The sequence below is a fragment of the Rhinolophus sinicus genome, chromosome 14 (assembly GCF_057876585.1).
Source record: "Rhinolophus sinicus isolate RSI-liver-muscle chromosome 14, RSI-T2T, whole genome shotgun sequence".
NCBI classification, from domain to species: domain Eukaryota; kingdom Metazoa; phylum Chordata; class Mammalia; order Chiroptera; family Rhinolophidae; genus Rhinolophus; species Rhinolophus sinicus.
In genome coordinates this window covers 172,688,283-172,705,160 of record NC_142514.1, presented here as the reverse complement: position 1 = coordinate 172,705,160, position 16,878 = coordinate 172,688,283, and the positions used below count along the sequence as shown (strand labels likewise).

The window sequence follows — 16,878 nt, the reverse complement described above, 5'->3', positions numbered from 1 at the left end:
TTGCAGTTTAAAAGGTTAAAAATAATTGCAAAAACCGCAATGACTTTTGCACCCACCTAACAGAATGAGGCGCGATGAGGTGCAGACACCTGGCCTGATGCAGTGGAAAGCCAGGGGACAAACAAGGCGGCCTGGAAGTCAGCTCTGCCTGGAGTCTAGGGCGAGTGAGCCAGCAGCCCTGCAGGACCCAGCCCGTGAGGCTCAGGGTCCCGGGCAAGCTGAGTAGACTATTCTGCCTAAATTCAGTATAGCAGAGGAAAGAGCACAGTTAGAGGCCAGGCTGTGCTTTGAATTCTGGTTCTGCCATTTAGAAGTCCCGTTGCATTACTCAACCTCTTGGACACTCCGCTGCCTGGTCTCTACAGTAGGACAGCACTTTTCTTACAGGGCTGTGGACGATTAGGGACACTGCCTGGTAGGGGATTACAGCTCACCAACAGGGCAGCTGAAAAACGAAATCTGTTTTGTTTGGGTTTTTTTCCTCATCCTTACAGCCATCATATTTGCCTCCCCTACTTTATGAACAGTGTCAGCAAAAGCAGGTTCACCCCGAATCCCTAGGAGGGCCCTACACAGGCTGGTGCCGTCTCCGAGCGTGGCTAACCTCGGTCAGGGCCGGGAAGTCCTGTCCAGTCCCAAACCCTACACGGTTACTCTATTTCAGAAGGGATATTACCTTAGTGGTGGGAAAATGGCAGTTCTGGCATTAGACAGCAAGAAACAAAACCCAAGATTGCTCTCTCAGAAGAAACCCAGGTGGTGGCCCATGCTGTCTACTGTCAAGGGGGCACTTGTTTCCCTGACAGACGTGGCAGTGATGAGTGAAGAGGTGAAATGTGCAGCTGACTCAAGAGGAGGTCACGACCCCGCATTAGAGGGGTGCTGCAGGACTGGCAACCATCTGCCATGTGCGGGAATGGAAGAGGAATGTCCCAGTGTCGTGTAGCAGTCATAACCAAGCTGGCTGTACCACCCTGGCCAGGTGTTGTTTGTTTTAATACGAGAAAAGCTAAGAATTAAAAAGAGATTTCATTTTACATTTATGGTGATTTGTACCTCCCTCACAGGAAGGCTTGGTATAATGCTCAGATTTCATAAAGCATTTAGGAGTTCTCAGAAAGGAGCTGTAGACATGCAACGTGCAACAACATTAACCAAAAGATCATGGAGCGACTCCAGTGCAAGAAGCCCGAGAGCCTGTCAGAGAACAGAGCCTGGCCAGGCATGGCGTTACATTCGAGTTCTGGGAAGAGCCTGCCTAGCTTTGGCACGTGGCCACGAACATGGGCTCATCAGTCTTACAGCATGGAATGGAAACACAATCAAAAGCAAGAAGGCTCTGTAAATTTTCCCCACAAGCAGCCAGGGAAACTCAAACTCTCTTGCCCTGTTTTCACCCATTTGCTTTCTTTCAGGTTTTTCATACCTTGGTCTGAAATTAATCTGGCACACTGCTCCTAAGTCAAGGGGTCAAGAAGACACGTGCTTTTATGATGCAATAAGGGGCAGCCACTCTGTGCTGTTTGGGGAACTTCGGTGACAACATGAACTAACATGAACTAACCCTTGACTCTTGAGGGCACTGAGTCACAAGAAAGCCTTAGTCACAGGACTACCGAAATCTAAAGTGAAGAGAACTATTAGGTAGCTGAGTCTATTCCCTACAGGACTGCTCCTGTTTCTATCTGGCTTGGGTTTGAATGACTCAAACCATTCTCTAGGGGAAACGAATCTATGTGGAACAGCTGTTGCTAGCAGGGCATTGCTGCCCTTAGCCTAAATTTCTCATGACATCACTCAAGCACTTCTCCCTTTGAGGAGACAGTTTTCTGTTGCATCACAAGTAGTCCATGTGGCAGCTTGAGGATGGCTGGCCTTCACTCTTTATTCAGAGGCCTGTAACCTGTCTGTACCCCAAGACTGACAGGCAAGGAGACTGAGTTGACTGAAGTGCTCCCAGAACATCCGGCTTTCCATCGCAGCAGCACACGGTGACGATGTTAAGGAGTCTAGCTCTGCGAAACCACCTCTGTTTGGGTTTCAGCAGCTGTCTGCATACAGAAGGCTCCAGGGCCCCTGACGCATATTTATATCGCCACGCAAGTCACAAGGAACAAACACGTGCGGATTTACCCCGGAGGCAAAGTCCATTCCTAGTTCTTCAAATAAGGCGGGGGACAGCTGGAGAAAAAGTGCGTATGGAAACCATCATCTGTGTACAGAGCCATGGGGTTTTTAATTCTCCTAAAGAAAATACGTGATTTCAAGATGGGATTAGGGATAACTGTTCCCACAGTAAACAGTATGAATATGACCTGCTGGCTGTCACCTGCCAGGACCAGGAAGCCAAGCCCACCCTCATCTTCCCAACAGCCACCAGCTGGACCAGCCTCTCAAAGCGTCTTCGCGGTGGAAGGTCTGCTCAGTGTCAGCACAGCTTCTCTCCCAAAGATTCCGTATCACCAGCGCGCCCCTGGAGGGTCTGGGTAGACTGTCCGGAAGGTCAGGTTTATTCTCGGTTCTCTAGAGTGGTACTCTTTGGGCACTCGATGCTAAACGGAAACAGAAATAACTCTGACATAAACTCACACACACACATTTTTATTTCACAGCAATTTAAAACTTATTTATGAGTACATAGACGGATTTCGAGTTTATCCCCCCTTAAATAAGCTCTTCAGAGTCTCGTGGAGAAAGGTCTCCATCTCTGAAACAGACCCAACCCCACGCTCACTACGCGATGCCAGGACCCTCCCAGCGAGAGAGCTGCGTCTTTTCTGATTGTTGCTCCTCCTCTCAGCCTCCTGCCATTTCCCCACATCTCATAAGAAAACACATAAATGGCTGAGACCAAAGAAAGACATGGGATCCTGCTCTCACGCTAATGTTCTCACATTAATTTACACATCTTAGAAATGCCCTGGCTTTCAAATGGCCTGGCCGGAGCGGTGGAGCCGTGCAGCTCAGTACGCCAGCCCCTGGCTACCTGAGCCAGGTAAATGAATTAAAACCCAGGTCTGCGGCACACTAGCCACATTTTAAGGGGCCAGTCACGCTGTCTAGTGGTTTCTACATGGGGCCACACAGATGTGCAACGTGTCCATCACTGCAGGAAGTTCTGTGGGGCACAGCAGGAGAGGCCCACCGGGATGGCCACGGCATCGAAACTCCTCGGCAACAATGTCATTTGCTTGCCTCTTGCTGAGTACAAAAGCCACTTGCTTCACAGCACGCTGCCTGCAGACACTAGTCACCTAAGGCAGTCCGCGAGCTGTCTCCACAGGGCAGGGAATCGCTGTTACTCGCATATTCTCACCTGCCAGTCAGCCTGCGTAGCTCCTTCCATGATTAGCAAGGTGCCGTGATCCAAGGGGATCTTCACTCTTTCCACGTATGTGTAGTCTCCATTCTCTTCCTAGAAAACAGCATTCATGGCACTGAACTTTTCTGCTTGTGACCAAGATGCAACAGAACGTGACTCGGGTCAAACAAATGGAGAGGCCTCTCCTCAGCCAGACCGCAGGGTCACTGACTGGCTCTGTCACTCGGCAGGTGTTTGACCTGAGGCCAGTTAGTTCACTTCTTGGAACCTTAATTTACTCCTCTGTAAAATGGGGATGATGCCAGCACCTGCCACACAGGGCTGAGCCTCAAAGGAAACAGCACGTGGGAATCATTTGGAGACGGGCACGTATTAAGTTGAGATAAGTGCTATTATTATTATCAGCCTCCAAGATGCAGAAAAGCCCATTCTGGCCTATGAAGGAATTAAAATTCATTTATGTAAGAACTCTTTACGTCTGCTTTATGCTGTGCTCTGTGTGTTGACAGAGTATGGGAAAATGGGCTTTTAAACAAGACATGGTATGTGAGTTCTGATAACCTTTCACAATTTATGCTAATTCACTAATAGGTACCTATGTTAAAACTAGTAATGATTCTTCCCATTGTGCTTTGGTGTTTTGGAGATACAGTCCTGTTTCTTTCCAGAACAATCAATAGTAACATTTTCTCAAAGAAGTGAGCTCTGGCTTGACCAGGACAGTGGTGCAAACTGAGACCTAACGCTTAAGCCTTGGAGAATGGACCGCAACTCCTAAACAATTCGGATGCAAACGCCTGGTTTTACACCGGCCCTTCCTTCCAGGGAGCTTGAAGTCAATTCATGCCTAATACTGGAAAGCAGCTTCACAGCACAGCCTGTGCAGCAGCCAACAGGTGTCCTTCCTCCTCCGAAGCTGACAAGGGGGTGCATCAAACAACTTCCTTGTTCACAGCAACAAAGGCCCTGTGGGGAGTTGGGGCTGGGACAGAGCCCAGCTTCCTGAGTTCTTCACCTCCGTTTTGGGCACATTCATTCAGTATCTGCTTCACTTCTGACGCAAGGGACTGCATTTGGGTTACTGCAGGATGGACTTCACTGCAATACTGTGTTTATGTTTATTATTGCAGGGGCGCTTCTGAGGACATAACTGTTTACAATGCTACCCCCCAGGAAAATCCAAATCAAAATAATGAACTTGCATAAACAGTCTAAGTTCTAGGCCCCAACCCTTGGCAGTGCGTTTGTCAAGCAGTCCTATTTTTCACAGGCAGAAGGAAAGAAGTAATGTTTGAAATAACTTTTGGTTTCAGTGATTGATTTTAATTGTGTCTGTCACCTTTTCTCTTCCAGTGGTATGTACACACCAAAGCATTCACCTCTGACCCCTCAGCCAACCAGACAGCAGTGGGAAGGTGCCTCTGTCCTCTGGTGGCCCAGCTCCATCTCAGAAAAGCAGAAGGTTGCGCTCTCTGAAATAAGTCTTCCAGACGGAGGAGATGTCTGTTATACTGGAGAAAAGCTATCAGAAGGGAGTGCACTGTCCAAGCGATTAGAGGGCTCAAGGCTCCTGGAATTAGGCTGGGAAGTCAGTTCCAGATCAAGGTTCTCGCAGCGAGAGGCAGGAGCTCTGCTGCCCTCCACACCAGCAGGAGTGCTTCATCTACCAAGCACAGACACCAGGGCAGGGAGTGGGATGAAGGACAGAGGAAAGACACTTAACCACAACATGAAGACAATCCTCAGACGAAGATCTCGTAGAACATTAAAAACATTATTGGGGAGGAGGGGGTGCTAAGGCCGATGTAAGGAAAGAGGTGAGCACTGTAACTCTACCTGGGAACATGACGCAGGAATAGGCCTAGCAAGTGAAAGAGAACTCCAAGTGTAAGAGGGAGACACCAGCACTGATGGAAAGTGATGAGCAGCAGATCCACATTGCCCGTCATGTTCCTAAGATCTGAATTTTCCAAATGAGAGAAAGCCTCGGGTGGGTTTAAACACATTATGTCCAATATAGCCATTAGTTGTGCCCAAAAGTAGAAGAGGATGAGCCTTCATGTGGGAGGGAGCTGCGCTCATCAGTCCCAAACGGAAACAGCAGTACACAGTGCAGCCATTGTGAAAGGTGATGCCGTCACTCGGCTGCTTGTTATTTGTTCCTTTCAACACCCATGGCCTAGAAAATGCATTCCTAGCTTGCAGGAGATAGATACAAAAGAGGGCGAGGGATTCTACCAAGGCAACACAGAGCTCACAAATGCTTCCTTCTCCTGGGGCCAGAGAGGCAACACACGGCAGTGCCACCCGTGAGCTTAAAGGAGGTGCACGGAAACATTTTCCACTTAGGCCAGGGGAGCTCACGTGGCTGTGCATAAAGGCTCGAGTTGATAAATGAATCAGCAACAGTGGAAGCACAAGTCAGACTGTTTAGAGGAGTGCATTCGCGGTCGTTAAGCATGGTTAAGTTGCCCAGACACAGCTCTGGAACCCTTCTGATTTACTCAGGTCTTTCTTCAAAACAAAACAAAACAACCCCCCTCCTCCAAAAAAACCCAAAACAAAACCAAACCTTGGCTTAGGATAAAATTTTCCATCCCTGATGGAAGAGGCTTTTAGGGCCACAATCAGTCTACAGGGTGGGTTTTATTGTTGTTCTTGGGTTTCCCCCACATTTGAAACCTCACAAGTAGATGTAAAAAGCACAAAGTATGTATTTTTATATTAGTGCTGATCAACATCCGCCCGCCCTCCCAACCACAGCCAGTTCACTTGAATGCTTCATTGTAACTTGCAAGGAATGGCAGGGATTCCAAAGTTCCACAATTCTCATGTCCACCTCACGAGACATGAGCCTGTTCTGCTCTTTAGAAAAACGCTGCTTAGGAAGAAAAGCCTGCGTTACTTCTTGTTATGTCATTTGCTACCGTACCACCCAACAGAGAGGAAATCTATACCTTTTTCTTTCCATTGGAAAGGTAACTTCACACTGTATGAGATCTACATAGATTTTTCACATAATTCCTCCTTTCTTGTCCTGAAAAGGCGTCTTAGAAATTACAACCATCAAAGCTTGAAAATCCTCATTGGCATAGTTTTTCTTTCCACTATAAAAGTAACGTAAGTTTATTAAAGCAAATGATACACTTGTAATTACTTATTCAATGTCTGCCTTCCCACTCTGATAAATATGATAGTACCCATCTTCTGGCCACATCACCAACACTGGACATTATCAACTGACAATGATGAGGGGATGACTACGCGGTCTGACAATTAAATTTGAGAACTCATCCTAGAAAAATGCTACATACCTCATTGCTGAATATCACTACAGTCACCTTCGAAGGACTCCCGTTGGGAAGCTATGCACCGACATCAGTGCCTAGTCCATCTTTCAAAGCAATTTTGGAACTCTTTTTCTAGAATAACCATGAGAGCTGTCGTCGTTACCTTTGATGTCCTGAATGTCATCAAAATGCCTTCCTTTCAATATTGCCTTTATCTTTGGGTAAAGAAAGAAGTCATTGGGGGCCAGATCAGGTGAGTAGGGAGGGTGTTCCAATACAGTGATTTGTTTACTGGCTAAAAACTACTCACAGACTGTGCCGTGTGAGCTGGTGCACTGTCGTGATGCAAGAGCCATGAACTGTTGGTGAAAAGTTCAGGTCGCTTTCATCTAACTTTTCCATGCAGCCTTTTCAGCACTTCCAAATAGCAAACTTGGTTAACTGTTTGTCCAGTTCGTACAAATTCATAATGAATAGTCCTTCTGATATCAAAAAAAGGTTAGCAACAGTGTTTTGACTCTTGGATTTGGATAGACGGAACTTTTTTGTCATGGAGAACTGGCTGACTTCCATCGACTTCTTAATGTTTTGTTTCAAGGTTGTATTGGTACACCCATGTTTCAACACCAGTGATAACACAGCCCAAAACATCATCTTGCCTCTCCAAAAGGTCTTGGCAAACTTTGACTCTCCTTTCTTTTGTTCATTGCTGAGCTCCTTCGGGACCATTTTTGCACACACCTTTCTCATGCCAACATTTTCAGTTAAGATTTTCTTGTTTCTCTATCGATGTTTACTTGGTCTGCTATGCTTCTCACAGTCAGCCGAGGATTTTGATGCACAATTCCACGGATTTTTGCAATGTTTTCGTCAGTTCTGCTCGTTACTGGCCACCCTAACCTCTCTTCATCAGTGACGTGTTCCCTCCCTTCAGAAAAACGTTTAGTCCACTTGTACACTGACATTTTCTTCAAGGCATTATCCCCATCAAGTTGGACTAACATGTCCTTGATTTCACTTCCACTCTTGCCAAGTTTAACAAGAAATTTAATGTTTGTTCGTTGCTCTAATTCAAGCTCAGACATTCTCGTGACAGCGCACAAAAACACACAATAATGAACGCCACTCAGCAAGACACCTCCACACGTCGACAGGAGCACAGCTGTGAGACACTGATATACCAAGGTTATCAGACCTTACCAAGCTGTTTGTACAGTGCTGCCAATGTAAGTGCATGGTGGTGAGTTCGCGAACTTAATTGGCAGACGTCGTATGTTGTCCTGCCCTATCAAAATATGCTCAGTGCCTATTATCACCCATATCAATAAGTATGTGCTGGATGATGGGCTAAGCACCAAGAAAATATAAAACCTGCTTTTCATCCAATCATCCAGAATTCATACAGCACACATACAGGGACTATTCTACATATACAACCATGGACTCTTCATCATAACATTCTATTGTGAGTGTTTTTCTGTCTTAAAAATTTCTCTGTCTTTGAAAAGTAAAGCTATGTGATATTCCTTTGTATGAACATATTCTTCCTCCTTTAAATTCGCAAACACTTTTTGACCACCTGTTTGTGTCAGGCACTGTGCTAGTATCACGGATATAGCAGTGAGGTAGGCATGGTTGGAGACTGAGATTTTAATATAGCAGCACTATTTAAAAAAAAAGGAAAGGAAAGAGAAAGAAAGAAAAAGCTACTGCAAGCAGGTCTTGGGCAGAACACTTGAGTCTATTTCTAGGATATATTCCTAAACATGGAATTATTGGATCCAAGGGTATGAACTTTAGGGCACTTTAATTTCACTACTAAACTGCCTTCTTGAGAAGGTTGTGGCAATTTATGCTTCCATCAGAACAATATCATAGTACCTATCTTCTGGCCACATCACCAACACTGAACATTATCAACTGACAATGATGAAAAAATTTAGGGAGAAAAGGCAACTCATTCTTCAAACATGGAGTTCTTTATTAATAACCCAGTTCAATAATCTTTACATGCCTAGTTGCTGTATGCATTTCTTCTGTTATGATCTCTCTGTTCATGTCCTTTGTCTGCTGTTTTACAGGATATTGACACCTTTTTCTTACTGATCTGCAACCATAGATAGTAAGATATTTTCCCTTTGTCTGTCATACTTTCAGCAAATATTTTTCATTTGCTGTTGCCTTCTAACTGTGTTTATATTTAACAGAGTAGCTAAAAAAATTTGAGTCAACTCTACTGGCCTTTCTTTGGCTCTTCTCCACAGTTTTTATGCTTAGAAAGTCTTTTCCCATCCTGAGGAAAGTTAAATATACAACTGCATTTCCTTTCAGTTAAAAAAAAAAAAAAGGAGTTTACATTTTTCATATTTAACTCTTTAATCTGCCTGCAGTTTGATTTCTTTTTTTTATTTTTTTCAGGCTTCTTTTTATAACAATTTCCAGCTACTTAAACCAAGGCATCCTGCTGGACTTTTGGACAGGATCAACCATGGTTCACGCCGCTCAGGGGCAGTCATGTTAGGTACTATACTACCTCACTGCTAATCCTCACTACCACCCCTTAAGGGAGGTGACAGTATCCATTTCATCTTAAGCAAAGGAGGGAAAGTACGTTTCTAAGGCGACAGTCCGGCAGGAAGCATGCAGGCCTAGCACTTGAATTTACCTTTGCCTGGCTCCAAAGCCTGTATACTTCCCACTATACTGTGCGCTCTGAAGCGACCTCTGTTCCGTCTGAAGTCCTGTAATAGCGCCTGTCCTAATCACACGGCTCCCTGACTGCACTGCAAGGTCACGAACACCAGCAAGCAGCACAAACGAGGGGTGTGGGCCTCGGGTACCACAGCGGGAGTGGCGACCATGGAGCACCAGAGTGCAGTGGCTCTGCAGCTCCAGCTCAGTCCCCCAGCGGGGCCTGGTCTGGATTTTCCAGGGAAGCTGGTAAGTGGGATTTTTATGTGAAAGCTCCTGAATTATACGTTTTGGCAGCTAATTCAGTTTCTTTTAAAACACTGGGTAATATAAACAAAATAAGGCTGAGGACCGGATTCAGCTCAGGAGCTGCCCAGCTGGGCTGCTGACGGACCCATCACACGTCTTCTCCTCCTATGACCGTGTCTGTCATCCTCTCTGGCTGGTAAACGCTCAAGCAAAGCCAGTCGTCATCCGCTGGGCTTCTTTGATTCCCCCTTTGCCATTCCCCATGGTAGTGCCTGATAGAAATAGCAGGACACTAATGCTACTTCATCTTCAAGAATCATATTCTTCATCTGAGTGACCCCAACGGAATCAGAAAAGGCCGCTGAAAGCAAAATGTGCTTCTAAATGAATGATCTGAGTCAACAGCGAGACATTCAGTTTCCCACGTCATCTCTGATCCCTTAGATGAGCTATTTATCTAAAAAATGTTCCATCTTTTTTACTACGAAGATGCTTTTAAAAACAAAACACAAATGAGCAAAGTGGAAGCCTGCTACCTGTTTCTCATTTCCCAAGCTCACAGCAAACCCTTGACTGGTGTCTGCATTGGAGGCATCAAGGGAGGCTTCACGGCTACAGTGGGCCATCAAGGCCCACACAGGACTGAAGTTAACTGGAAGGTGGACAGCATGCCAAAGGAGCAAAGAGATAATTTAGTAAAACGGTGCAATCGTACAGGGCACAGTAAGAGACCAAAGAAGGTTGGGCATAGATTATGTGAAGATTTGACAGTCTGGCTATGGGGTCTACATTTTATCTTTTGGCCCAGGAGGAACAAATAAAGCCTTCTGAGTTGGAAAAGTGAGGAAAGCAGTGAGCTCACTCTTGGCTCTCGGCTCCTCTTTCTCTGTTGTCTTGCCCAAATGATAATGTGCAATTCCATAGCTTTACCTAATACCTACATTATTAGCTTCAGTGCAATTCAACAAGTAGTTACGAGCCCTGTTGGCCAAATGATTCAACACTGCGCTGCATCCAGCTCGTCTGCACGATGGGGAGACGGCAGTACCAACTTCATACGATTATTGGAGGATTACATGTAAAGCACTCAGAACAGAGCCAGCACTATGCACTTGGTATTTACCATCATCACGTTACTATTATTGCTAACAATTCCCAAGTGAACTCTGACCCCAGACTTAATTAGCCAGCGGCCTATTTCACGTTTGAGTCTCAGGCCTCTCACCCTGCATGCAGACGGAACTGACTCCCTCCACAAATCCGCCTTCAACAGGCCACAATCAAAGGCATGTGGTTTCAAAGGCACCCCTGCTCCTCCTTCACCTGAGTGAACAGCACCTACACCACCAGCTGCTCAAGCCAGAAACCTGGGAGTCAGTCTTGATTCCTGTCCTCACGTCTAAATTACTACTGGCAAGTGCTGTTGGTTCACCCTCAAACACATACCTCAAATTCATTCACCTCTCATCCCCACTACCACCATCTTAGTCCAAAGCAGCATCTCCCACTGAAGATACTGGAACCATCTTTTCCTTAGTTTCCTACTCTTGCCTCTCCCCAAATTATTTTTCATACAGTAGCCAGAGTGATCTTTTAAAATATAAACCAGATCATGTCACCACCTCATTCCCACTGTACTTAAAATCCAAATTCAGATCTCGGAACAATTATTTCTCTCTGTTCATTTGATTATACCTTGCTCCTGTGACCCCACCCCCCCATCATGAGGGCAGGGCCCATATTTGTCATGTTCCCCAGAGTGAGCATAGGACCTCTTACATCACAGGTGCTCAATCAATGTTTGGGGGTGGGGAGGGAGGGGGAAGGAGACACACACACACAGAGAATGAGAACTCCAGAACTCGTTCTGAAAATATCTGACATCTGGGTATCAAGACAAAACTGAGGGAGAAAAGACTGGAATGAAGGACATCAGGGTAGAAAAAAAGTCATTTTAGTTTTAGACACGTGGTAAAAAGAGCCTAGGATGAAGCCTGCAGCTGTGAGCGTGATGAGGTCTTCGGACACTCTAAGAAAGAACTGAGATAATTTAGGGATTGAAACAATTAAAATAAGAGAACAGTAAAGAACTGAAAATAACTTGTATTTTTAAACTGACCAAGAGAATAGTGAGATAAGAACATAAATGGACTTATCAGCAAGTGGAATTACGGTTTCTCTGAGAGAATAATAGAGCTGATTTTACAGTTTCAGGTTAGAAGTCACATGTGCTGTTGTAAGTGGAAATGTCTCATCATGAAGACGTACAAAGTGATGACTGGAACTTGAGATAAAAGTCAAAGCTGGAAATAAGAGATTCAGAACTCATCCCACCAAAGGAGTGGCTAAAGCCGTAAGAACAAATGAGCCCTTATTTATAAACTTATAAACTCCTTCAAAAGATACTTATACTTACAAACACACACACACACACACACACACACACACACACACACACACACACGGTGCTAAATGCTGGGGCCATAACGATAAGACAGAAACGGTCCCTGACCATATGGTGTTTACAATCTAGTGCCAGTTTATAACCTCCAAACAACAATGCAGACAAAGATAACAGAATCAAAGATAATCTTGAACATCCATGTTTAAGGGGTTAAAGGTAAAAAAGTGAAAAAAACCTCAAAGGAGGTAGCGAAGTGGCAGTGAGGAAAGTATGAGAATAACTAAGATAAGAGTATTTCAGACGCCAAAAGGAGAAAGAAAAGGCAGCTAGTAGATGGTTGGGTTTCAGCAGAGAGGTGATGGATGTGCTGACCAATAGTACAAGAGAATGGTGACTGAGACCAGGCCGGTGTGTTTGCTCTGTCAGCGGTATCCATACGCCAGCAGAGTGGTGGGCATGCATCTAGAGAGGTCTTTCAAGAGTGAGTGAGGCTGTGAGGAAAGGGAAACTGCAGACAGAGATAACTTATTCCAGGCGTCATGCTTCAAAATCAAGAAAACACCAAGCTGTTACTCAGAATGTCCGCAGGGTCAAGCAAAGGGTTTCCTCCAGATGGTAACAGACACAATAGAAGTTCCCCGGCTGTGTGGTCCAAGAATCATACCTACGGAGAGTTGCTTGAGAAGAACGGTGAAGGCTTTTTCGCAGGCTGAAATGATGCTGGAAAACTGAATGCTGGCCTGCACTCCAGCTACGGAACCTGCTGAGGCCACCTGTCCCTTTGCTTGCCCTATCTCCCAACTTACGACTAGGATAACAGTCTCCCCATTTTAAAATCATTTCTTTTCAGGTCCCCCCGCCCTCCAATTGTGGTGTTGCCTTGCCCTTGAGAATCTGGCTGCTTCGCGGATCATCTACACTCGCTGCTATATTTGGACTGCAAAGCTGTTCCTACAGCGCCGATACAGGAACACAGCTGGACTTTGTCCGCAGTGGTTAATGTAGTTTTGAAATCTGACCAAAAAAACATACTAGTTATGGAAATTATGGAGAGACAATAAAGCTAGGACCCTCCAAAGTCATCTCTACTGTTGTTCTGCTGACTCAAAACACACTTTAAATGACATCCTCAGCATCGATCTGAAATACATTACTTTAAAAACAGAAGCCGCTGTTTCTGAAATAAGATCTGCTAACGTAGGAGGCTGGCTGGAAACGCATGGATTTGAAATCTCTGAGGTTATCTGTTCAAAACGGCTTTACACTTCCTTGCCACATACAAGTACCACCTTTGGGTTTTTGTGACACTCTGCCCTGATTGTTGGCATTGATTTGGTTCCGGGGAGGTAAGAACACGAAGCATAAGGGAGCGGCAAGTGCAGTCCGTCGCCCTATCCCAGCCACCCAGGGCTCTCAGCGCACGAAGGCCGGTCTCATCCGCGCCTCACTCGCTCCCAGAAGAGGGCCCGGGAGGTCTGGGCAGCCGTCCCCCGCAGCCGAGGCTCTTTCTGCAGCCATCTAAAGCTCAGCCCAGCAGATAGCCCAGCATGAGGACTCCCACCTTTCCTCCGGGCCTGGACACGTTCAAGGATGACGAAGTTTAGTGTGACACACCTGCTGGGGTGTTTGCTGTTCAGATTTGTTGTTGATACAGTACTGGGGGTGGGAGAGAGATGAGAAGTTGCTGAATTTAAGCAAAAACGAACTTGGCTTTATACTCACTGTCCTAGACATTCTAGCTATATTGAATGTGAATTTGAAATCAGAAGAGCTTGACTGATGAAGATTCCATTCTGGGCAGTATAGTATTTCCAAGAAATGCAACTTAAAGGGACGGGTATCTTGAAGGAGCTTTCACCTAAGGCTGTAGCACCAAAAACAAATGCTCTCCTTCCTCTAAGAGCTTATGAGAATAAACTCCACCATTCCTGACATGCTGTTGATGCCAATCACCAGCAAAAGCACAGATGCTGCAGTCACCCATCAATTCCAGAACACTCCTTCTCAAACCGCGCTGGACATAGCCTGACAGACATAACCCCTCCCCACTCCTCCTCAGGCACCCGTCCACAGTGTCCTTTGAAATTCCCATCCAGTAACAAGCAAATACCCCTAAATCCTCAGCCTCATGTGCTCTGAAGGTCCCCTCTACACTTCCTTGTCCTAATTAAAACCTACCTGTCTCCAGAAGATTCCAAATTCCCTGAAACTTTCTCACGTGGAAGGTGAGCATGTCTCTCATATCCAGTGGAGCTCGGAGACAAGCAACACTCCTCAGGAACTCTTTCAGACCACCATTCCCAGGCCCCTTTTAAAAATCCCTGCTCCTCTGAGCTCCATCCACCTCTGTCCTTCTCTGCCTTGATCCCAGGTAACACAAGGTGTAACAACCTCCTAACTGGTCGGCTGGCTTCCCCGCTTGCCCCTTTCTGGTCCAGGCTCCACATAGTAGCAACTGACCATGTAAAATCATCAATCAGATCATGTTACACTTCTGCTTAACACACTGCAATGGCTCCTTGACGTGCTTAAAGTAAAAGCCGCTCCTTCCTCAGGCTCATGAGTCTCTGCATCTGGCCCGGCCCACTTTCCCCATCGCCTCCCCTGCTACTCTCCTCCCTTGCCCACTCTCCTCCAGCATGGGGCCTCCTCCTTCTTCCTCAAACTCACCAAGCTCTTTTCTGACGCAGCTAAGCAGTCATGCACCATGAGCATGTGACTTGCGAAAGATGAAAAACATCACAAGAAGGCTTAGAACTAGTTCTTATGAGTATAGCAAATGGGAGAGGAAAATACCCTACCATCGGGATATGGTCTAAAAAAGTCAAGTTTGTAAGCAGACCCCCACGTCCAATCATGACAAACACAAACACGACAAATCACTTTGGAAAAGGCTGTTCTCCTAAGACTAAAGTACTGTCACCAGCCATACAAAACTGGAGGGCTCTTTGCAAAAATTAGTTATACCCAATGGCAGTCAGGGCATGGATTCTCGCCTGAGACAAGGCCCCAAGGAAGCAAATGATTCCAACTTCCCAAAGGATGTCAAGCCTGGAGGTAATGAAGCCCTGCCAGGGCTACTTATCTTTACCCACTTAAACATGCACATATTCACTACTCACTCACTCACTCAGCCTCTCCAAACCATTTATAAATGACCCAGAGATAAGAGCTCAAAAACTCAATCACCATTCCTGATCCCCAAGCCACTTTACTCTCCCCAAGTCTCCCCTCTACTCCCTCAATGAATGCCATTTCACAGGCCAAGGGAATCGTACAGTTTAGCTGCACTGCTATTCATTTCCTTTTTCAATTTCCACATTTGAAGTCACCATGACATCCACCATTTATAACACTTAAGAATTCACTGATTACTACGCAACGTTCCTAGTGTCTTTCCTGGGAAAGCTTTTCTATTACTCCCATCATAGCTACCAACTATCAGCCCCATTTACAAAAAAGGAACAAGTACAAATGAGGCATGTAAGTGCTTTTTACCAACATCAGTGATAGAAACAGGAAACAAAATCTGATTTTCTAAATTTCATTAGGGTATGTATTAAAAAGACAATGGTTATCAACCATTTCTTTCAGGTATTAACATTTCTCAGGAAGATGCTAGAACCGGGAGATGGACTAGTGAGTACGGATGACCGGCCTAGCAACAGTGGGGGCAGGCGCTGGCTCACGTGGAGGTCGGCACGACTCCAGGAACTACTACACATGGTTTACCCAATTTTCAAAGGTAAGCCAGTCAGTATTATATCATTAGCCTCATGTCTTCTAAAGTTCTAGAACGATGTCAGTATTTATGATCAAACTGACCTTTCTGTGCTCCACTCTTCCCAGCAGTGTGTAAAAAAGCAATTAGCAAGGAAGCACTGGGAGCGCCAATCCTGTGGGAGCTCTCAGAGCCTCCACTACGAGAAGTGGTGAGATGAACAGGGTTGACATCCTTCAGAAGGTGCTAGAGAGGGGAGTGGTTAGAGAATGCCCAACTTGCTTCCACTCAATCAGCTCGAGGTGGAGAGAAGCCCCTCCCATTCTCAGGATCCAGCAGATAAAGGACAGAGCTTACCCAGGAGTAATTGGCTAGAAAAACAAGGCTTTTGGCATCTCAATCGCCAGTGCATCCCAAACTTCCTGCTATTATCTAATAACACCCCAATTCAGCCATCACTGTTTCCATGGTAACCGACAAAGAAATAGCAGCCTGCCAAATAGCTTTTGTAGTTCCTCTTCTGGCTTGTTTTTCAGTATAGAATCAAAGCTGGCTGGGAAAAGAACCAGACTAATCTTTACAACAAGGACACGACACAGTCTGAAAAGTACGACTGGGTTTGGGACAAGGAGTATAGAAAAGCTTGAACAAGCCCAGCTTGGTAGTTTACAAAAGGTTCTTGGTTTCTAAAAAATGTCTGCTGAGGTATATTTGGTAAGCTTTACTTTTGTCTTAAGACAGTGTATCCTGACATTGGCCGGAAGATAGACATGGTGCCATTCACTCAGTCTTTAATGGAAATGACAAAAGAAGGGATAGGGCAAGTCGACTTGAATAGAATTGAATAGAAGAGCAAGATCAGGCAAGTCTACTGTGCTTCCAAGTACCTCATTATCATTAAAGAAAATGGTAATTTGAAATAAAAATGAATGAGGAGTTGACAGACTGGGACCAGACGACAGTGAAAAAGGACTGGCATCTTGGAGAAGTGACATGTCTAGTCCTGGGGACGATGCACGCATGAAGCTGACTGAGCCAACTGCATGAATCAGAGGGACACTGATGCTGGAGAAACAAAGATCTCCTCACCATCTCAGCACAGGGGGAAATGGTTAGGAATGCAATGTGTGGAACTGGGGCAGCTTTCAGATCAGCAGCTACAGAGATCTGCTTAAGGTGCCAGACCAAAACAAACAGCTGC

The 16,878-nt window shown here is 45.6% G+C and overlaps 2 protein-coding genes across 4 annotated transcripts in view; both read right to left on the bottom strand.

The window, feature by feature from the left end:
* Window positions 1-16,878, bottom strand: part of ACCSL (1-aminocyclopropane-1-carboxylate synthase homolog (inactive) like) — a 135,523-nt gene that overhangs the window by 115,363 nt on the left and 3,282 nt on the right. The window lies entirely within an intron of this gene.
* ALKBH3 (alkB homolog 3, alpha-ketoglutarate dependent dioxygenase) overlaps window positions 1,014-16,878 on the bottom strand; it is a 32,695-nt gene continuing 16,830 nt past the window's right edge. For all 3 annotated transcript variants that reach the window (XM_019746441.3, XM_019746439.3, XM_019746438.3), the window contains exons 9-10: window positions 3,317-3,415; window positions 1,014-2,552 (exon numbers count right to left, since the gene is read on the bottom strand). In XM_019746441.3, coding sequence (XP_019602000.2) covers window positions 2,460-2,552; window positions 3,317-3,415 — 192 coding nt within the window. In that variant the 3' untranslated portion in view covers window positions 1,014-2,459. The remainder of the gene's footprint in view (window positions 2,553-3,316; window positions 3,416-16,878) is intronic.